We start from the raw sequence: 23,997 nt of genomic DNA, 5'->3' as shown, positions 1-23,997 counted from the left end.
ACAGAGTTTACAGTCTCCTTTCTGTCTTTTATGCAGATAAGTGGGAAGTTCCAAGACAGACTTGGAATAATTTAGGGTATGATATAGTTCAGTATTTTCCATTTCTTTCAAGTGCCGACTTGTATTCTTCCATCTAATTTGTCTCAATTATGCCATTTACATCCCCTTTTGCCTAACAATTCCTTGTGCAACAGGTAGGTGCCAGTGGGTGTGGAGGCTCAGGCAGGCTAAGGACTTGCTTCTCGGGACCCACATCTGTGAGTGGTAGGGCCAAGATTCTTCTGGTTCCCAGTCCAGTGTCCTTTCTGCCAGGCTGTGTTTACAATTACCCAGGCGTAAATTATCTAGCTATATAACTAAAGGGATACAAGCTGTAGACTCTAATTTTTACTGCCATTCTTGTTCTGCTTTGGATGGCTTCAGTCCTCAAAAAGCCTCAACAAAAGGACAGATATGGAAGAAAAGAAATAAGACATTCAAGGGCTAAAATTCAAATTGATTTTGAAATCAATCAGTTTTGGCAATAGCTTTTCTGAGTAAGAGCATTTTAATTTTGGTTTATAATCATGGCTAAAGATTATCTGTGGCTATCTTTTCGCTGTTATCAGCCCATTACAAAGAGTGAACCAACCATAACTCATTGTACGGAATGGTGGTACTATTCCCACTTACTTATACATGGTTTTCCCTTGTGATGTTCAAATTCTGTTCATAATGATGAAAAACTGTATTACTCTCAGATTTTATGTCAGAACTTTTTACACACCGTGAAGTTAAGGAATACTGAGTTAGGTAGTGACGGGTGGCAGGGAAGTATACACAGGAAAAAGATCTATGAATTTTTATGTTGAGTGAATCACACACTATTCCTAGTCTCTATTGAATTTATCTGAGCCTGAGTACTTATTTCATAAGCAGAATGATAAAATCCTCGGGGGTTAAGCTGATAAAAGTTCTTAAAATCCTATTCTTCTTCATGACTTCAAATTCAGGCCCCAATCTGAAAAGAGGAGCAGGAGAACAAGAGATTTGACCAGAAGTAACAAAGACTGTGAGCACGGCAAAGGGCTGGGCAGTGTTTCGCTCTGTAGTACACAGGGTCTCTATGAGTTGGAACTGACTCAATGGCACCTCACAACAACAAAGAAGAAGAAAAGAAAGAAAGAAGACATTTGACAAGGCCTGAACAGACTTTTGGTAAAGTCATGCTACAGAAAGAAAACCATGGCATGGAGCATTAGCTCTACTATGCCAGGGAATTTGGTAAGGTACCATTACTAAAATACGCAATCTGTTAAGCACTATACTATACTCTAAGAACATAACTCATATTCTTAAGCAACACATATCTAACAATAATACTACTAGCCCCCACATACCAGTATTTGCTGTTATAAAAATCAACGATGGAAAATATTTTCCAAGAAAATATCACTGATGATGTAATTTCAAATTTTAGGACATGTTTGTGAAACAGATTGGTTAAATCTTCCCATGGGGTGTTTAGAAGTGTTACAAATGTTCAAGTAATAACATGGCATGTAATTCCAAAAAACCTTCTAGTTTACGTGACTCTGCAGGTTTATTAGTACATAAACATCAACGTGGAAGGAACCAATTAAACATCAAGGAAGCATTAAAAATTATCAGGATTATGCCTTGAGAGATTTCCAATTATCTGCCAATCTCAGCATGGTGATTTATTATATTCATGACCAAGATCAGGAGAAAGTCACTTCTGCTATTGCCATCGTGTGGTTCACCACAATGTTGTGGGTACTTTTCAGTCATTAGGTCATTAATAAAACTGTGGTATATGTTTCAAACTAGAGTACAGAAGTGTTCTCATAATGAATGAATTCATGTAAATATGCTATTTTTTTTTTTCTAAATAGAATAATACCACACACAAGTGCTCTCTACTTAAAGTTCTTTCATTAAATGTTTTCTTCAAAATTTTTTCTATACCTTAACATTATCTCTTCTTTAGTTTTGGTAATTCTGGCTTTCAAATCACTTTGTAACACTGGAATTAATATACTAAATAAAGTTACATTACCAATTGTGTGAACACGTCTAGGTGATTTTAAAATAATAATCTACTTTTTGATCTGCACTTTTGCCTTTGGGGTAATGCTAAGGCAGCTGCCCTAGTGGGCTGGGGAAATCTAAGTCAATCATTAGTATTAAGTTGGATGCCTGTGATTTAAAGCTCTCAGTGTGATTCTCAGTCATATGATCTATGTAAAAATCTAGCCTGCCTTTATTCTGGACTCAGTGTTTCTCATTCAAGATCACACTGAAAGGAATCACCGCAAGTCACTCTCTCTACTTATATTTAGGGCCACACAACAAAACTTAAGTCTAATTATGATGTTGATCCCTACCTATAAACCTGAAACTTGTTGCCATATAGTTGATTTCAACTCACAGTGACCCTATAGGACAGAGTAGAACTGCCCATAGGTTTTCCAAGGAGCGGTTGGTAGATTTGAACTGCTGACCTTTCGATAAGTAGCTGAGCTCTTAACCACTTCACCACCTGGGCTGCTCATGCACCACACTGCATTTAAATGATAGACTTTTTCCATTCCTAAACCTGACCTCTAACCAACTGTTCATATTCCTTCCCTGTAACTTATAAATCCTTTTTGGTTAAGTAACTTCTCTAAGATTCACAAAAAGAACAGAAGCACTGTCTTACCTGGATAAAGGTGCTTCATGCAGTTTGATGCTGGCGCTACGGTCCCTTCGAACTGGTGCAGGTTCTAAGGTGGGTAGACCTGTGGCTGAGGTGGTGGTTGTCCAAGTAGATGAAACTCGTCTCAACAATCCTGGGGGCAAACTCCTTCTCAGGCGCTGGGAAGAAGGAATGTTGATTTTATTATCAAACATATTTTATACCACTAACTTCTATGTAATATAATGGAACGACCTGGGTTCTTAATTAAAAATGAATTTATTTAGCTATATTGGTTGAATATTGCCAATCTAAAACTAATTCGGATACTCAGAAATTCAATAAAAGGCTCTCTGGACAAAATGGATGACTATTAAAAAATCATGGTGTAGTCTCTGTTTCAATGTTTATACAAATATGGAATTATAGGAATGAGAGTTGATTACCTCTGATATAATTTTATAGCCATTTTAGTTCAATAGGATTTACCCACTTATACATATATATTATTATGCTAATTACTATATACAGAAATTTTTCCTCAAAAGTCACTTGTTTGGGGTTTTGATAAATTTACATTATTTGTACAATAGGCTATACCCAAGTGTTTATTGATTATATTTACTTCCAAATGATCGGAGTTAAGCGTAAGAATATAACACCTTTACAAAATGCCCCACCTTTCTTGTGGTAAATGTGACTTAAAGACATCAGGGATATCGGTAATATAATCTTCTTAACCAAAACCAATTCCTTTTAACACAAAACTTTGCTGGCTTATCTGCGTTCTCTTCTTTTTATTGTTTCTTCTCGCACCATATCCTAAGCAGGATCTGTGATATTATCAGCACAGAGATAAGATTCTGGGCTCCAAAGGATGAGCAACAGCACTCTAAAGTGGGTATTAGCCATAAGAATTAAAATGAAGGTGTCTTAATTACCTGGTGCTGCTACAACAGAAATACCGCAAATGGATGGCTTTAACAAGCTAGAAATCCAAGCTAGAAGTCAGCTCCAGGTAAAGGCTTTCTCTCTCTGTCAGTTCTGGGGGAAGGTCCTTATCATCAATCTTTCCCTGGACTAGGAGCTTCTTAATGCAGGGACCCCGGGTCCAAAGGACACACTCTTTTCCTGGCACTACTTTCTTGGTGGTATGAGGTCCCCCTGTGTCTCTGTTTGATTCTCTCTTTTATATCTCAAAAGAGATTGACTTAAGGTCCAACCTAATTCTGTAGATTGAGCCCTGCCTCATTAACATAACTGTCTCTAATCCTGCCTCATTAATATCATAGATGTAGGATTTACAACACATAGGAAAATCACATCAGATGACAAAATGGTAGACCGTCACACAATACTGGGAATCATGGCCTAGTCAAGTTAACACATATTTTTGGAGAACACAATTCAATCCGTGACAGAAGGTATTCTCCTAAAACCACAACAATAGTCATAACAGAACCTCAACCCATGTTTATTTGTGGCTAGTTACTCCTAATAGACCAACTATGCAGTCATAATTTCCAAAGACACATTCTCCTCTTCACAAGATGGCAACAATTTTGAGAAGTGAAGTATATGCCATCTTGGAATTCAAAAAGAGGCCTGATACTAAGTAATTTCCTGTATCTTTTAAATAGCTAAACATATAGCTGAGACGGTAACTCAGAAGGAAGAGAAGTAGTCAAGCACTGGAAAATACTAGCATCCTTGCCTCAAATCGGCCTCTGGCCTCATGTGTGTTTTGAGACTTGAGGGGAATCACTTAATCACTTTCTGCATTTCTTACTGTCATATCATAATTTAAAAAAAAAACAAAAAAAAACCCATTACTGTTGAGCGGATTCCAAGTCATAGCAACCCTACTGGACAGAGTAAAACTGCAGGACAGGGTCATTGCCTTATATTCAGAGTGGCTGGTGGAGTCTAACTGCCGACCTTTTAGTTAGCAGCCGTAGCTCTTAACCACTGCGCCACCAGGGCTCCATATCAAAATTAGGTATAACTTTTTCAGAGAAGCTGATGCTAGAAGAGAGCCTTGTAAATATCTAATTGACAGTGTTGCTAGGATCATATTACTGAATCAAGAAACTCACAAGAGCAGGAGCCTGGATGTTACTAATTGACCCCAGCTCAAAAAGGTAATGGCTTCTCTACTAAATAAATAACAGTACTGGATGCCTCAGAGACCACTTAAATCCTGATTTTTTTAAAAGTCTTTAACTTAACTTACTTTCAACTAATAAATGAGGTTGGAAATAGGCACCATTATCTATCCCCAGAGTTGCCACCAGAGAATTTGAGCCTACAATTTACTTTTATAAAACTTTTATATCTTATGTATAAAAAGAAGAAATTGTACAAATTACTAAGGCCATCTTTCACTTCAAATATTAAAAAAAACAACCAAAACTGTAATAATTAAAAGGCTGGTTAGTTTGGAAAATACATGAGAGTATGATGAAGACTATCATACTAGGAAATCAAAGAGCAAAGGAATCTTGAGTTATAGAAGGCAATGGAAACAGAAACCACCCCAGAAGCGGAAGAGGGTTGTTTTTTGTTTTATTTATTTGCCTATTTTTCACTGCTATATCCTTTTTTCCTGGCACTTAGAAGATACTCAATAAAAATTTCTTGAAAGTTTGATTAAAACAGATAGGGGTTTTTTCTTTTTAAAGAAAGTGATCAAGTATAGGGCAAAGTTTTCGTGTTTAGATTTTTACTACTTTTGTCACCATGATCAAAAACATCTTCACTGAGTAACTGATATGAATCTGTAAACAGGTTTGAGGTGACAGGAAGAAGAACTAGAAGACAATTAAAAGAAAAAGGTTAACCCTATAAGGACTATATCACTAATACCTACCTTGGGAATAGCCAGCTTGTCTTTTTCAGAACTTTCTTCAGAATCGGAACAGGTATAGTTCTCACTGAAGGAAATGACGGGGTTCACTCTGGGCTTGTGAATGGCCTGGAAGGTGAGCTGTGTGCTAAGTAGGTTGCTCACTGCCCTCAAGGATGTGCACACGTTTGGGGGCAGAGAAGGGTCTGCCAGAAGGTCGGTAATGAGACCGTGAGCCTCGCCCATCACGGCAATGTCCACAGTAATACTGGTTCCTGAAGACTGAGACAACAGACAAAGAAAAGGTAGGTTAGAAAAGGAATTAAATTGACTTTTTCACTGAAAAATTAACTGAGTTGACTCCTTAGCATTTAAGTGCAGTCAAATTATATTCAAAGCACATTTCTGTTTCCAAATTTGCCAAGTTTCTAGGCCATGGTTTTCATCCTTTATGTATCTGTGGCACATTTTTTAATGCTAGAGCTTGGGAAGGGGTACAGCAATTTGAAGAGATTAAAAAGATGAACACTAGGTGGCACAAATGGTGAAGAACTAAACTACTAAAAAAAAAAATAAATAAATGTTGGTGGTTCAAACCCATCCAGCAGTGTTTCAGGAGATAGGCCTGGGAACCTGCTTCCAAAAAGCCAGCTTTGAAAACCCCATGGAGCAGTTCTACTCTGCAAACATGGCGTTGCCATGAGTCAGAACTGACTCGATGGCAACAAACAACAAGTTCCAAAAAGATAAGAAATTTCAGAAAATTGGAAAAAACTTCCTATCAATCCCATCTTACAAACAGTTCAATGTTTTATATGTATGTAGACTTTCATTCTGAAAGTAAAATTAATATACTATAAAACTTTAATTTTAATAACATTTTAATGTAATACCTGAATAGAGTATTTTGTAATTATTCAACTAACATTAGAGATATTTTAAAAAATCAATTAAAGTTAACATTCAAATTCACTGATTGTCTATTTTCTTGTGGTTGGTAAGGATAGAAATTTCAGTTCTAAAATACTGTGGAACATTTATCATGTTCCACCAAACTGCCTGCCAGATTCAGAGTCATTGCCTTATACTCACTGAACAAATGAAGAGCCCAAAATACAGAGGACAGAAATGTTCCCCACCCTGGTTGGGCAGAAGAGAAAAAATCAGGAAGCGATAAGACTAAGGAGCAGCAGCAGCATCATGGCTAATGGCATAAAAGAAGCCTCAAGGAGAACACAGAGAACCATTAATATATTGGAATGCTGTCACGGTGTGAGGCACAAGGAACCCACTTAAGTTTAAATAACATAATCCAGTTAGTGATTGGGTACGCAGATTCGAGAATTCCACTACTTAGATCCAAATTCTGAATTCCCACTCTACCACTTTCTCAATGTCTGGTGTTTGGCAAGTCAATAACCTCTCTGTGTTGTGATTTTTCTACATGTAAAATGGATGTAGTTATAAGAGTACCAATCTCAGAAGGTAATTATAGGAACTTAAGAGATGATATATGTAAAGTGTTTAATATCATCCTGGCAATTATAATGATAATAATGATAATGACCCTCATAATAATAGCTCTGGAATTTTCAAGTAAGGCTATTAGGAAGTTCGGCTGACCACTTCAAAGAAAATGAAGATTAGTCATTCTCTCACAGCAGACATAAAAATAAACTCCAAACAGGTTAACAATTTAAATGTATAAAATCATAAGATTACTAAAAGAAAATATGGGAGACCATTTTATAATCTTGAAAATAGGAAGGTCTTTGAAAAATAAAATGAATTCATAAGCCACCAAGGAAAACTCTGAAAGATTTGATTAAATAAAGGTGTAAACTTCTTTATGGGAAATTATATCATAAACAAAGTTAAAAGACAAACTGTGAGAAAAATATTTGCCACCCAAAAAAGTTAAAACGTATCTAAATAACGAGCTTCTAAAAAAATCAATAAAAAATAAAATTGGATAAAGATAATGAATAAACAATTCAAAGAAAATGTAAATAATCAAATATATTAAAAACTGCTTGCTTCCTAATACTTAAAATGCAATTAATATAATAAAAACAGTTCATATCTTAGAAAATTGACAAGATGGTGTGAAGTGTATGGTGTAAAGACATGGGCAGTCCCTTGTGATTAATGCAAAACAATCCAGTATGTAAAAATATAAAGCCAATCAATGCACTGTTGTCAAGTAGATTCTGACTCATAGTGATTCTATTGGACACAGCAGAAAATGTAAAGACAAGGACACAAATGGTACAAATGTTGCTCTGATAACAACAACAAAAAATGTAACCATTAAATGCATATTCATAGAGAATTTTTTTTTTTAAGTTGTAATATAACTGCATTATAAAGCATTATGCACTTCTTTAAAAGGTGTGGGTAGATCTAAAAATGATTACTTGGAAAAATGATCATGGAATATTGGTTACTAAAAACTCATTGCCTTTGAGTTGATTCCAACTCATAGGGACCCTACAGGACAGAGTAAAACTCCTTCATAGTGTTTCCAAGGCTGTAAATATTTATGGAAATAGATTGCTATATCTTTTTCCAGTAGAGCAGCTAGTGGGTTCAAACAGTTGACCTTTCAGTTAACAGTCAAGTGCTTTACCACTGTACCACAGGGCTCCCTGGAATATTGGTTAAAACCCATTGCCATTGAGTCGGTTCCAACTCATAGCGACCCTATAGGACAGAGTGGAACTGCCCTATGTAGTTTTCAAGGAGCACCTGATGGATTCGAACTGCTGACCTTTTGGTTAGTAGCCATAGCTCTCAGCCACTACACCACCAGAGTTTCCTGGAATATTGGTTAGTGGGTAAATAAGTATATCATAGAAAAACATGATAATTGTGAAACGAACACCCACCACACATGAATATATCTAAACTTATGATAACTATAAGTGATAAATTATTCTGTAAAGGTATCGTATAGAACAGTTATGTCTTTTACCACTAGAATAACAACAACAACAAAAACCATTGAGATCTAGTTGATTCTTACTCATAGCAACTCTATAGGACAGAGCAGAACTGCCCCATAGGATTTCCAAGTCTATAAATCTTTACGAAAGCAGACTGTTACATCTTCCTCCTGCCAAGTGGCTGGTAAGTTCAAACCACTGACCTTTTGCCTAGTAGCCGATAGGTTAACCACTGTGCTGACAGGGCTCCAGAATAACAATAATGACCATAAGAATAATGATGTTATTGTTGTTGTCGTTGTTAGGTGCCATCGAATTGATTCTGACTCATAGTGATCCTATATACAAGAGAACGAAAAACTTCCTGGTTCTGCACCATCCTCAGAATCCTTGTTATGCTTGAGTCCATGATTGCAGCCACTGTGTCAATCCGTCTTGTTGAGGGTCTTCCTAGGATGATGTCTTTCTCTGGGGACAGGTCCCTCCTGATAACATGTCCTAAGTGTGTAAGAAAGAGTCCTTCCTTCTAAGGAGCATTCTGATTGTACTTCTTCCAAGACAGATTTGTTCATTCTTTTGGCAGTCCATGATATATTTGATACTCTTGCCCAAAACCACAATTCAAAGGCATCAATTCTTCTCCATCTTCCTTATTCATTGTCCACCTTTCACATGTATATGAAGCGATTTAAAACACCTTGGTTTGTGTCAGGTGTCCTCTGGTCTTCAAGGTGACATCTCTGCTTTTCAACACTTTAAAGAGGTCTTTTGCAGCAGATTGGCCCAATGCAATGCGTCTTTTTTTTTTTTTGGCTGCTGTTTCCAGGTATTGATTGTGGATCCAAGTAAAAGGAAATCTTTGACAACCTCAGTCTTTTCTCCGTTTGTCATGACATTGCTTATTGGTTCAATTGTGAGGATTTTTGTTTTCTTTATGTTGAGGTGTAATCCATACTGAAGGCTGTGGTCTTTGATCTTCATCAGTAAGTTCTTCAAGTCCTGTTTACTTTCAGCAAGCAAGGTTGTGTCATCTGTGTAACACAGGTTGTTAATGAGTCCTCCTCCAATCCTGATGCTGTGTTCTTCTTCATATAGTCCAGCATCTCAGATTGTTTGCTCAGCATACAGATTGAATAGGTGTGGTGAAAGGATACAACCCTGACGCACACCTTTCCTGACTTTAAACCACGCAGAATCCCCTTGCTCTGTTCGAACAACTGCCTCTTGATCTACACACAGGTTCCTCACGAGCACAATTAAGTGTTCTGGAATTTTCATTCTTCACTATGTTATCCAAGTTTGATATGATCCACATAGTTGAATGCCTTAGCATAGTCAGTAAAACACAAGAAAACACCCTTCTGTTATTCTCTGCTTTCAGCCAGGATCCATCTGACATCAGCAATGATATCCCTGGTTCCACAACCTCTTCTTAATCCAGCTTGAATTTCTGGCAGTTCCCTGTCAATGTAGTGCTGCAACCGCCTTTGAATGATCTTCAGCAAAATTTTAGCTGTGTGTAATATTAATGATATTGTTCAATATCTTCTGCATTTGGTTGGATCACCTTTCTTGTGAATAGGCATAAATATGGATCTCTTCTAGTTGGTTGGTCAGGTAGATGTCTTCCAAATTTCTCGGCATAGATAAATGAGCACTTCCAGCTCTGCATCCATTTGTTGAAACATCACAATTGGTATTCCATCAATTCCTGGAGGTTTGCTTTTTGCCAATGCCTTCAGTGCAGCTTGGACTTCTTCCTTCAATACCATTAGTTGCTTATCGTATGTTACCTCCTGAAATGGTTGAACGTTGACCAGTTTTTTTTTTATAAAGTGACTATGTATTCCTTCCATCTTCTTTTGATGCTTCCTGTATCATTTAATATTTTCCCAGTCATTGGTCTTGCAAAATTCTATCATATGATCTCCAGAATTGTTCCTATCACCAAGGCCATATTTTCCAACTACTGATCCTTCTTCTTTGTTTCCAACTTTTTCATTCCAATCATCAGTAATTATCAGTGCATCCTGACTGCACGTTCGATCAACTTCAGACTGCAGAAGTTGGTAAAAATGTTCAATTTCTTCATGTAAATTTGAATAATATTCATATTAACTAGTCTTCCTTGTAGGCATGCAGATATTATCCTGTCACTGAAGCATTGTACCTCAGGATAATGATATACATCAGAATAAGGATGGCAGATGATATTTACCAAGCACATGTCTACAAAGTAGGTATTGTATCAACTTCATTTTATCAGTCACAAATAAGTTGCCAAAACTGGGTACTGAATAAAAGAAACACCAGGATATAAACACACTAATTCCATGGTCTAAGTGCTGAACTAGAACACTGAAATAAAGAATTTTTTCATCTTATGTTCCTAAATATATCTGTAAATTACTGGATGCATTATTTCATCATTGTGCCTATGTTTTTCCTGTGTTTGTGGGCCTAAATATTCATTATAAGTGACATGATAATTTAAGTGCAATATTAATAGTTTTAGGGTATATAATTATGCATATTCCATTTATGTACTACATTGTTAACTTAAAAAGTGTCCATGAAATTTCCACTGAAGTAGGTTAAAATTTTCTGTTAAAAACACTATTTTCAAGTGTTTCTCTAATCACCGTGCTTCTGAAAAACTCACCTAGTACAAGCCTCTGAAATGGTAACGTTTATTCCTAGCCATGTTCTAACAAATCTAAGCTGACATGTCACTGTAACATTTCCATAAAATTTGAAATTTTAAGTCTAACTTTGTTTCCAGAACACAAAACTTTAAAACTCTCTGACAAGGAAATTAACATTTTTATGCTTTAATAATTAATAATTAAAGACATTTTCTCAAAACGTTGTCAGTACATAAAGTCTGCAAATGCGAGAGGATAAAGTAGAAAACGTCCATTTACAATTAGAACTATAATTAGGGTTATAATTTTATAACATATTATTGGTCAGAGGCAAGTTTTCTTTGTAATTTTCTACTGTTACGTCATTTTCAATAATACATTTTCTTTCCTTTTATACACAATATATGTATTACTTACATAAAAAAAAAAAAAAAACCCACTGCCGTCAAGTTGATTCCGACTCATAGCGACCCTATAGGACAGAGTAGAACTGCCCCATAGAGTTTCCAAGGAGCACCTGGCGGATTTAACTGTTGACCTTTTGGTTAGCAGCCATAGCAGTTAACCACTATGCCACCAGGGTTTCCACTATTTATATACGGAGACAAAAACAAACATTAATCCTTTAAAAGTGAAACTGTAAAATAAAAACGGAACTTAAAACACCATCCTTACGTGTCAATGTTAGATTTACACATGAATTTAGAAAAGAAGCCTGATAGGTATTTCAATCTTAGATATGATATAGCTTTTCTCAAAGCAAGATGTTCAAGTGAAAATAAAAGCAATATTCAAGTCAATAAGAAGCAAATTATCCCTATTGGAATTAGCTAAGAAACCATAGGTAACACTTTAATATTGAAAAACTTCTCTAGTATTATTAACTCAGGTCCTTGCTTTATTGCTTTTCTGATTCAAGAATAAAATGGTATAACCATTAAAAGCTTCATTACACATAAGTTATCATCACTTTTAGGATCACATAACTAAGGGTTTCAATGAGGCGTGAAATCTAAAACCAATGATCAGATTTTTTTGCCAGGAACCCACCAGTACTAACCACACATGAAATACTGAAAGACTGAAAGATAGGCTGGCTGCTATTTCAATAAACAACAGGTGAGCTATAAAAACAAGGATATGTGCAGGGAGTCGTTGTTAAGGAATTTCAGACGAGAGGGCCTGTGGTTGACGATAGAGCTTTCTCATTACGTGATACAAAATATAAAATAATTGAGCGACTCCCACAGAGAATATTTGCATACCTTTTCATCTTTAAAAATAAGGTAATTACATTTCTTGGTATTCCAAATGATACTCAGAGAAATATTTCATTTAACTGGTGAAGTCTTAGTGATAATAAATACTAAAGGTTGAGTTTATATAAAAGCCACTTTAAAGGAAAGTCTTAAACTAACAGCTTCAAATCATCTTCAAGTATAGTAATGAGCTGCACTAAGCAAAACCCACAGTTCAGTCTCTTTACACAGTAGACGATCAAACAAATCTTTTCCTTCAAAAAATGTTACCAAGCAATATAAAACATTCTACTTCACAAGCTCTCCTTAGAATACAAATATTTATATTTAACGTTTAAGAAAATGCATGTATAACTCCCTAGACACTATTTAAATGACAATCAAATTTGGATTGCCACCTTTAAATAGAAAATCTGGAATTCAAGTCTAATAAACAGTGGAGTAAAGTGCAGTTTTATATATCAAACCAAAAATAACTGATTGGCTTGGTAAATCTAGCACATTTTAACGCACTTAGCTTTTAAACATCTTTTCCTCTCTTTATTGCTATCTAATTTATTTTACCATCACCTGGTCCTTCTTAGTACTGACTTTAAAAACCAAACTAGTTGCTGTCCAGTTGATTCTGACTCATGGTGACCCCATGTGTTTCAGAGTAGCTCTGCATTCCATAGGGTTTTAAATGCTGTGACTTTTTGAAGTAGATTGCCAGGCCTTTCTTCCAAGGTGCTTCTGGGTTTGAACCATCTAACTTTTGGTTAGTAGCTGAGCCCTTAGCCATTTATGCCACCCAGGGAATCTCTAATTCAGGCTTTGTTGTTGCTGTTGTTAGGTGCCGTTAAGTTGGTTTCTACTCATAGTGGCTCTATGTATAAAACCAAACCCATTACCGTCGAGCCGATTCCTACTCATAGCGACCCTATAGGACAAAGTAGAACTGCCCCATAGAGTTTCCAAGGAGTGCCTGGTGGATTCAAACTGCTGACCTTTTGGTTAGCAGCTGTAGCACTTAACCACTACGCCACCAGGGTTTCCACTCTACGTATAAAAGAACAAAACACTGCCCAGTCCTAAGTCATCCTCAGAATCATCAGTATGTTTGAGGCCGTTGTCGCTGCCATTGTGTCAATTCATCTTTTTGGGGGTCTTCGTCTTTTTCGCTGATGCTCTGCCTTACCAAGCATGATGTCCTTCTCCAGGGACTCTCCATCCTCACTTCCAAGGAACACTCTGGCTGTATTTCTTTCAAGACAGAATTATTTGTTCTTCTGGCAGTCCACAGTATATTCAATATTCTTCACCAACACCACAATTCAAAGGCATCAATTCTTATTTGGTTTTCCTTACTCATTGTTCAGCTTTTGCATGCATATGAAGTGATTGAAAATATCATGGCTTAGATCAGGGGCACCTTAGTCCTCAGAGTGACATCTTTCCTTTTCAACAATTTAAAGAGGTCTTTTTCAGCAGATTTGCCCAGTAAAATATGTCCTTTGATTTCCTAGCTGTTGCTTCCATGGGCGTTGATAGTGGATCCAAGCAAAACGAAATCCCTGACTACAATCCTTTCTGCATCTATCACGTGGTTGCTCATTGGTCCAGTTGGGAGGATGTTTGTTTTTTTTTATGTTGAAGTGTATTCCATAATGAAGGCTACAGTCTCTGATCTTCCTTAGTAAGTGGTTCAAATGCTCTTCACTTTCAACAAACGAGGTCGTGTCTTCTGCATAACGCAGGACATTACTGAATCTTTCTCCAATTCTGATGTCACGTTCTTCTTCATATAGTCCAGCTTCTAATATTATTTGTTCAGCAAACACATTGAATAAGTATGGTTAAAGGATACAACCCTGACGCACACCTTTTCTGATTTTAAACCATGCAGTATTTCCTTGTTCCGTTTAGACAACTGCCTCTTGGTCTATGTATAGGTCAAGCATAAGCACAATTAAGTATTCTGGAATTCCCATTCTTCATAATGTTATCCATAATTTGTTATGATCCACGCAGTCAAATGTCCTTGCATAGTCAATAAAACACAGGTAAACATCTTTATGATACTCTCTGCTTTTAGCCAAGATCCATCTGACATCAGCAGTGATATCCCTCATTCCAGGTCCTCTTCTGAATACAGTTTGAATTTCTGGCAGTTCCCTGGTGATGCAACTGATTTTGAATTATCTTCAGCATAAATTTAACTGTGTGTGGTACTAATGATATTGTTTAATAATTTCCACATTCTGTTGGGTCAACTTTCTTTGTAATAGGCACAAATATGGATCTCTTTTAGTTGGTTGGCCAGGTAGCTGCCTTCTAAATTTCTTGTCATAGACAAGTGAGCACTTTCAGGACTCATCTGTTTGTTGAAACATCTCATTTGGTATTTCATCAATTCCTGGAGCCTTGTTTTTCACTAATGTTTTCAGTGCAGCTTGGACTACTTCCTTCTATATGATTGGTTCTCGATCATATGCTACCTCCTGAAATGGATGAACAGCGACCAGTTCTTTTTGGTACAATGACTCCATGTACTCCTTCCATATTCTTTTGACACTTCTTGTGTCATTCAATATATTACCCCTACAATCCTTCCTCGACGGCAACGGGTTACAGGACAATCCTTCAAAATTGCAACTCTAGGCTTGAATTTTTTTCTTCATTTCTTTCAGCTCAAGAAATGCCAACTGTGTTCTTCCTTTTTGGTTTTCTAATTTCAGGTCTTTGTGCATTTCATTATAATACTTTACTTTGTCTTCTTGAGTTGTCCTTCGGAATTTTTCATTCAGCTCTTTTACTTCATCATTTCTTCCATTTGCTTTAGCTACTCTATGTTCAAGAGCATGTTTCAGAGTCTCTTTTGACAACCATTTTGGTCTTTTCTTTCTTTCCTGTCTTTTTGATGGCCTTTTGCTTTCTTCATATATGATGTCCTTGATGTCATCTCACTATTTGTCTGGTCTTCAGTTAATAGTGTTCAATGTGTCAAATCTATTCTTGAGATGATTTCCAAATTCACGTGGGATATGCTCAAGGTCATATTTTGGTTCTCATGGACTTGTTTTAATTTTCTTCAGCTTCAACTTGAACTTGCATATGAGCAATTAATGGTCCATTCTTCAATCAGCCCCTGGCCTTATTATGACAGATAATATTTAGCTTTTCCATCATCTCTTTCCACAGATCCAATTTGATTCCTGTGTATTCCATACAGTAAGGTCAAAGTGCATAGTCACTGTTTATGTTGTTGAAAAAAAGGTATTTGCAATGAATAAGTCATTGCTCTTGCAAAATTCTATGATGTGATTTCCAGCATTTTTTTTTTTTTTTTAATCACCAAGGCCATTGTCTTAGGCTATCTAGAGAAGCAAAACCAGTAAAGTGTGCAAATGCATATACAGAGAGAGATTTAGATCAAGAAAATGGCTCACACAATTATAGAGGCTGGAACATTCTGAGTTCATGGATCTGGATAGAGGCTTCTCCAGATTCATGTAGCCACAGCAGGTGGTGAACCCAAGGTCAGTAGGTTGGAGAGCAGGGCTCTTGCTAACAGGCTGTGAAGATCAATGAATCCCAAGATCTGCAGATAAGCTGCTACCTCAAGTTCTGAAAATCAGAAGTCAGAGAAACAGGAGGCAGCTGCAGGATCCAGAGCAAGCAAAAGCCAGAATGACCACTTTTTATATTCGGATGCAGGCCACACACCCAAGGAAACTCCCTTTCAACTGATTGTCTACTCACAGCAGATTCCATCATAGGGGTGATCACATATAACACTGAAAATCATGGCCCAGCCAAGCTAACACACACTCTTAATCATCACAACCATATTTTCCAATTACAGATGCTTTTTCTTTGTTTCCAACTTTTGCATTCCAATCACTGGTAACTATCAGTGCAGCTTGATTGCATGTTTGATCAATTTCAGACTACAAAAGTGGGAAAAATCTCCAATTTCCTCGTCTTTGACATTTAGTGGTTGGTGCACAAATTTGAGTAAGAGTCTTATTAACTGGCCTTCCTTGTAGGTGTATGGATATTATCCTATCACTGATGGTATTGTACTTCAGGATAAATCTTGAAATTTTCTTTTTGACGATGAACGCAACACCATTTGTCTTCAATTTGTCCTTCCCAGCATAGTACTCTATAGGGTTGTCTTATTCAAAATTGCCAATATCCATCCATTTCACCTCACTGATGCCTAGGATATTGATCTTCATGTGTTCCATTTCATTTTTGATGACTTTCAATTTTCCTAGATTCATACTTTTCACATTTCATGTCCAATTATTAACAGATGTTTGCAGCTACTTCTTCTCATTTTGAGTTATGCCACATCTGCAAATGAAGGTCCTAAAAGCTTGACTGTGTCCACATCATTAAGGTAAACTCACTTTGAGGAAGCAGCTCTTCTCCAGTTGTATTTTGAGTGCCTACCAATCCAAGGGAAAGCCTGGTGGCGTAGCAGTTAAGTGCTATGCCTGCTAACCAAAAAGTCGGCAGTTCAAATCCACCAGGCGCTCCTTGGAAACTCTATGAGGCAGTTCTACTCTGTCCTATAGGGTTGCTATGAGTTGGAATCAAATCAAAGGCAACAGGTTAATGGGACCAACATCTTCTGGCACTATATCAGACAACGTTCTTCTGCTAGTCATAAGATTTTAGACTTTCACAAATATAAATACTCTTATTATAGTGTAGTCTAGATTGCTTTAAAGTCACTTATATCCAAAGAAATTAAAACACACACACACACTTATTATCAGTGCTAAACATAACTCCTTGATTAGACAATATCTGTATCAATGCAATTTTAGAAAATTCATATTCACTGTTACTACCGCTGTGTTAAAATTTTGTAAATCATGGTAGCCATTTACATTTGGAAAAGTGCAAAGCCAACAAGGGAGAAAGTTCTCAGTGTATGGGGCTGAGGAGGGGGAATAGAAGCAATTTGCACCCAATGAAAAACACAGTTTCTAAGTTATCACATATTGCAAATTATAAAAAATTCTAGCAATTCAGTCTATGTGATTAAATTACTAGCAGAATATAAAGTGAAATTATACATCTTTATGTAACACACCTGATTATTTCCCATTATGTACCAACACTATTCAGAGTTAGAGACTTGCTGAAAAACAAAATTCTTAAGAAGGTTTAGACATAACCATATGGACAAAGGAAGAGTCAGAAAGGAATTGGGAAAATGGTTGTGCCAATAGAAATTTGCTGTTTAAAAAGGGTTAGAGAGATTATCTGGTGTGAGGTAAAGATAACGGTCCAATTCTTGATAAATTGGGTTTGAGGTGACACCAGCACATTCAAATTACAGCTCTTGTCCCTGCACATTTCAAAGGAAAGGTTAAACTGATAACTTAGTTAAATAGGTTGAACATAAACAAACAAACAAAAGAAACAAAAACCAAACCTGTTGCCATAGAGTCAATTCCAACTCATAGCAACCCTGTATGACAGAGTATATCTGCCCCACAGGGTTTCCAGTGAGCAGCTGGTGAATTTGAACTACTGGCCTTTTGGTTAGCAGCTGAGCCCTAAACCACTATGCCACCAGAGCTCCATTCCCTATACAAAGACAGAAAATTTAATAATTCCCAAATCTTCTGACTCAGTGAATCATTTGATGTGTCATTTGCTTTGGAGGGTAATTTGTTTTAATTGGAAGAGAAGGATTAGAAGCAGCACAAAAGCCTCTCTTCATAATTCCATGTGAAACTCAAAGATAGGCTGCAAATGCTAAAGCCCTAACATTGAAACAGCTATCTAGATAACCTAGTTGAACTCTTATATGCTTCAAGTTGAGCCACTATTTTTCTTTTTCTGTTACGTTTTATGAGTCTCCAAAACCAACCCTTGGTTTTCTACAGAAAATATCATATCCTTTGGAGCACTCAAGCTCTCCTCCTCTAAAGTCAGAGAACTCAATCTCTCTAAGATTCCTTCCACTTCTCAGTCTAAATCATTTCTCTACATAACATACATTTGCGTACACACATCAAAGAAGAAAGAAGGGAATGATTTTAAAATTATTTCTTGGGGTCATGAAGCATTTAATTTTTTTTTTTTAATTTAAAATTTATTTTGTAGACTTAGAAAAGTCCTTGTTTCTTTGATTGCTAATTTTGTCCAACCTCTACCTAATAACTGAGTTACTGACGCTATTTCCTCCCTGTGGTAAAATGCCTCTTGCACACTGAGCAATCATGAGAAATAGATCATTGTCTGAAACTCCCACATTCTACTTTCTCCAGTTGAATTGTATATTTGCCAAGTGCCAGTTGTGTTGGGTTCCAAACTCTTTAGGCCATTTGTATCTGTCAGTGTAAATTACATATGTTAATATTACATCGACAAACCAGTGATATACAAATAAAAAAAGAATTATTTCCTTAAGAACTAACTTGAATTCTTTGAATACTGTACACTTCATAAAGGTGAGACCCTAAAATCAATTTCTATTGAATTAGGAAGGGGGGAATACAACTGTAAGAATTCAAACAGAAAATCACATCACACCTGAAGGAGTCTCAATTTAGAATGCTTCCACGTACCTAAATCATTTCCACTCAAAAGAAAACGAAGCTGGCAATTAGAAACTGGCAATCATATACAACAAAGCATGGGTGTGGTGCATGTAAGAACAGCAACTGGGAGCTCCAATCAAAACAATGGACACATTCTCAAAGAAAAACATTCCTGGAACTTTATCAAAAGATATGCAAAAGCCTGAATACTTATATGTATTAAGATAAAATATATTATTGCAAGTATGAAAAATATGTCATGATTGTTATGATTCCCTGCATAAAAATCTTTTCAAATTAATAGACCAACTACTGGTCCTAAGATGAAGAAACTGAAGATTTTTACCAACTTCTACAGTCTGAAATTAATAGAGCATGCTATTTGGATGCCTTGATAATTACCGGTGCTTGGAATGTGAAAGTTGGAGGCCAAGAAGGATTGGTAATTGGAAAATATGGCCTTGGTGAGAGAAACAATACTGGAGATCACATGATAGAATTTTTCAGAACCAACAATTTCATTGCAAATACCTTTTTTCAATAACATAAATGGCGACTATACACATGGACCTTGCCAGATGAATATATAGGAATCAAATCAACTAGACCTACGGAAAGAGATGATGGAAAAACTCAATATCATCAGTCGGAACTAGGCCAGGGGCTAAATGCAGAACAGACTATCAATTGCTCATGTGCAAGTTCAAGTTGAAACTGAAGAAAATTAAAACAAGTCCATGAGAGCCAAAGTACAACCTTGATATATCCCAACAGAATTTAGAGACCATCTCAATATAGATAATTGAGATGATTTGATAATTTCAACACTAATGAATGAAACTCAGACAAGTTGTGCAAGGACATCATCCATGAAGAAAGCAAGAGGTCATTAAAAAGACAGGAAAGAAAGAAAAGACCAAAATGGATGTCAGAAGAGACTCTGAAACCTGCTCTTGAATGTCGAGTAGCTAAAGCAAAAGGAAGAAATGAAGCAAAAGAACTGAACAGAAGATTTCAAAGGGCGGCTTGAGAAGACAAAGTAAAATATTATAATGAAATGTGCAAAGACCTGGAATTAGAAAACCAAAAGGGAAGAACGCGCTCGGTATTTCTCAAGCTGAAAGAACTGAAGAAAAAAATTCAAACCTTGAGTTGCAATCACGGAGGATGCTGTGGGCAAAATACTTATTAATGCAAGAAGCATCAAAAGATGTTGGAAAGAATACACAGAGTTACAGTGCCAAAAAGAATTGGTCAACATTCAATCATTCTGGAAGGTAGCATACGATCAAGAACCCCTGATACTGAAGGAAAAAGTCCAAGGTGCACTGAAGACATTGGCGAAAAAAAAAAGGCTTCAGGAATTGATGGAATACCAATAGAGATGTTTCAACAAATAGATGCTGGGCTAGAAGTGCTCGCTCGTCTATGCCAAGAAATTTGGAAGATAGCTACCTGGCCAACTGACTGGAAGAGATCCATATTTATGCCTATTCCCAAGAAAGGTGATGCAACTGAATGTGGAAATTATTGAACAATATCATTAATATCACGTGCAAGTAAAATTTTGCTGAAGATTATTCAAAAGCAGCTGCAGCAGTACATAGACAGGAAACTGCCAGAAATTCAAGCCGGATTCAGAAGAGAATGTAGAATGAAGGATACCATTGCTGATGGCAGATGGACCCTGGCTGAAAGCAGAGAATACCAGAAAGATGTTTACCTGTGTTTTATTGACTATGCAAAGGCATTTGACTGTATAGATCATAACAAATTACGGATGACATCGTGAAGAATGGGAATTACAGAACACTTAAGTGTGTTCCCAACAGAACCTGTATATAGACAAGAGACAGTCATTGCAACAGAAGAAGGGGATACTGCATGGTTTAAAGTCAGGAAAGGTGTGCATTAGGGTTGTATCCTTTCACCATACTTATTCAATCTGCATGCTGAGTAGATAATTTGAGAAGCTGGACTACATGTATAAGAACGTGGCATCAGGATTGGAGGAAGACTCATTAACAATCTGCATTGTGCAGATGACACAACCTTGCTCGGTGAAAGTGAAGAAGACTTGAAGCACTTACTGATGAAGATCAAAAACCACAGCCTTCAGTATGGATTACACTTCAACATAAAGAAAACAACAATCCTCACAACAGGACCAATAAGCAACATTGTGATAAACAGGAAAAAGACTGATGTTGTCAATGATTTCATTTTACTTAGATCCAAAATTAACACTCATGTAAGCCACAGTCAAGAAATGAAAGGACACATTACACTGGGCAAATCTGCTGCAAAACACCTCCTTAAAGCATTAAAAAGCAAAGATTGACTAAATATTTAAGTACTAAAGTGCGCCTGACCCAAGCTATGGTGTTTTCAATTACCTTATATGCATGCGAAAGCTGGACAATGAATAAGGAAGACTGAAGAAGAATCGATGCCTTTGAATTATGGTGCTGACAAAGAATATTGAATATACCAAGGACTGCTGAAAGAACAAATAAATCTATCTTGGTAGAAGTACAGCTAGGGTGTTCCTGACAAGTGAGGATGGCGAGACTTCATCTCACATACTTTGGTCACGTTATCAGGAGGGATCAGTCCCTAGAGAAGAACATCATGCTTGGTAAAGTAGAGGGTCAGCAAAAAAGAGAAAGACCCTCATTGAGATAGGCTGACACAGTGGCTGCAACAATGGGCTCAAGTATAACAACGATCGTGAGGATGGTACAGGACTGGGCAGTGTTTGGTTCTGTTCTACATAAAAAAAAATTCTACATAGGGTCACTATAAGTTGGAACTGACTCAATGGCACCTAACAGTAACACAGCAATGACTGGTCCTAATTACATCTGTTAAGAGGGCTCCACAGTCCTTTAAACTCAATATTTCCTTTTACTTGAGACAAGACATGTTATAATAGTTATGTCAATGATAGCCATTATCCCACAGAAAGTAAGGTTTGATTTCTGAATTAGCACACTGGGTATATAAGGATACAAGTGCACATTTGCACCAGATATAGCTTGGAGTGGGCCCTGGTGATGCAGTAGGTAAAGCACTCAGATGCTTACTAAGGGAAAGGTTGGTGGTTTGAATCTACCAGCCACTCTGTGGGAGACAGATGTGGCAGTCTGTTTCTGTAAAGATTTAGTGCCTTGGAAACCCTATGGGGCAGTTTTACGCTGTCCTATAAGGTCACTATGAGTCGGAATCAACTCGATGGCAGTGGGTTTGTGTATACAGTTTGGAAAGTTAGGTGTTTAAGAAGTTGGAAAGCAAAGTTGTAAAGAGTTGGGATATAAGAGAGAAGGTTTATTCATTCACTAATTTCAAATATTTATTTTATGAGGTAGTACACGGGGTATTTGGAAGCACAGAATCTGGAGTCAGACTGCCAGTGTTCAAGTTTCAGATTTGCTGTTAGTTTTGGAATCTTGGGAAATTCACTTACTGCTTAACTCTTGTTTTCTCATCTCTGAAAAAGGGGTAATAATAATACCTGCTATACAGTATTGCTGGTGATTAAATGAGATTATGCACATAAGGAGCTTCAGTAGAGTGCCTGGTCTGCAGTATGTGTTTGATAAACATTATTGACCACCGCCATTATGTTATTATTTCACAGACAAAGATTGTGTAGGCAAAGGGAGGCATATCGAGCATGTGGTGTTTGTCCCCTACCTGTACAGAGTCAGTAGTCTCCAAGTAAATGAGGAGAACACGGACATGTGATTTCCTGACCAACAAAACTAAACGACAAAAACAAAAATCTAAATGCTTCCATTTCTTATACTGGGTAAAATACAGTCATAATGATTGGACTCCCCATTCTCATATACTCATCATGGTTCTGAGATTAATTTTAGGCCCTTAAAAAGTAATTGTATGAAAGTCCTGGTTTCAGTTAATACGGTTGATTGCACTGGTATGATTTATAACACAGTGTGTGAAAGGAATTCGGAAAGCAGGCCTCTTAGCTCCATTGTTGCACATACTTTTTTCTTTCTATTTAGTCATCCTGGGAGTCACCCTGGGAGGCAAACATAGCATGGGAAGAACATTCTCAGGATAAAAAGGGAGTTGGGATAAGAGAGGAATAAACAGTGCAAGGGATGACACATAAAAGCAAAGAGTCACTGGGACTTTTCTTACCCAACTTTGGCCCTCAATGCTGGGAAAAAGATGCCCGGTGGGTTTTTGGAAGCTGTACCCTCCTACACCGCTATAGCAGAGTTTGCTGCCCCACATCCCCCAAATCCTTCCCTGAGAAGCTATCGGTGACACTAGGAATCAGTAACTTGGTTTTTAATTTGCTAAATTGATTTAGAAAATGAGCCTGAATTTGATAAAATGATCTTTGCTTTATTACTGGTTCTGACCTCAGAGCCAGCAAAATTGCATATGTGTTTATACTTTCATAGGACCCATTTATAACTTTAGACTTGAAGTCTGTTGGGAGATTTTTAAAAAATGAAATCATGTGAAAATTCTGCAGTAACTCATTGTAGGCTGAACCTTGGCTCAATGCCATCCTAAGGAAGCAGATGTTTGCTTAATTTTCTGGCAAGGAATGTGAGTTTACATTTGGATTTTCTCCTTAAGATAATATATATGTACAGTAGGAGGAAAACATACAGGGCCCTTCCTCACACCGCTTTCCAACAACATCTCTGTTGGCAGGCCCCATTTGAGATGCGAGATACAGCAAATTGGAGCGTTTACCGAATTCGTGACTTCCTTCTCTTTGGTTATTCCAAGAGCATTCTGAGTCACCAAACAGGATGTATTACATGACCTTATGGCCTTATATACTTCCCTGAAATCTCTCTCAAAATAAAGTGAAAATTGTTAAAAACAGTCCCTCTGCTTATATTTTCTAAGTACTTTCAGATACTAGCGAATTCACCTAACATCTCCAAAATAACAATTATCACTGAATACTGTCTTATTATTTGGGAACTAAAACATACTTATTAAATAGCTTATTCTAGCAAGCACCCATATTTGAGAAAACAACCTTAGTTGCCTTTGACTGTCAGGTTGGCATGCTCTCTCTCTCC

The 23,997-nt window shown here is 36.9% G+C and overlaps 1 protein-coding gene across 1 annotated transcript in view; it reads right to left on the bottom strand.

The window, feature by feature from the left end:
• The window catches only part of PDE3A (phosphodiesterase 3A), a 357,390-nt gene that overhangs the window by 62,048 nt on the left and 271,345 nt on the right, over positions 1 to 23,997 (bottom strand). The window contains exons 3-4 of the mRNA XM_049882596.1: positions 5,550 to 5,807; positions 2,705 to 2,859 (exon numbers count right to left, since the gene is read on the bottom strand). Coding sequence (XP_049738553.1) covers positions 2,705 to 2,859; positions 5,550 to 5,807 — 413 coding nt within the window. The remainder of the gene's footprint in view (positions 1 to 2,704; positions 2,860 to 5,549; positions 5,808 to 23,997) is intronic.

The sequence above is a fragment of the Elephas maximus genome, chromosome 4 (assembly GCF_024166365.1).
Source record: "Elephas maximus indicus isolate mEleMax1 chromosome 4, mEleMax1 primary haplotype, whole genome shotgun sequence".
In the NCBI taxonomy this organism is placed as follows: Eukaryota; Metazoa; Chordata; class Mammalia; order Proboscidea; family Elephantidae; genus Elephas; species Elephas maximus.
Note: the sequence above shows the minus strand (reverse complement) of the source record. Positions and strands in the feature narration are given on the sequence as shown.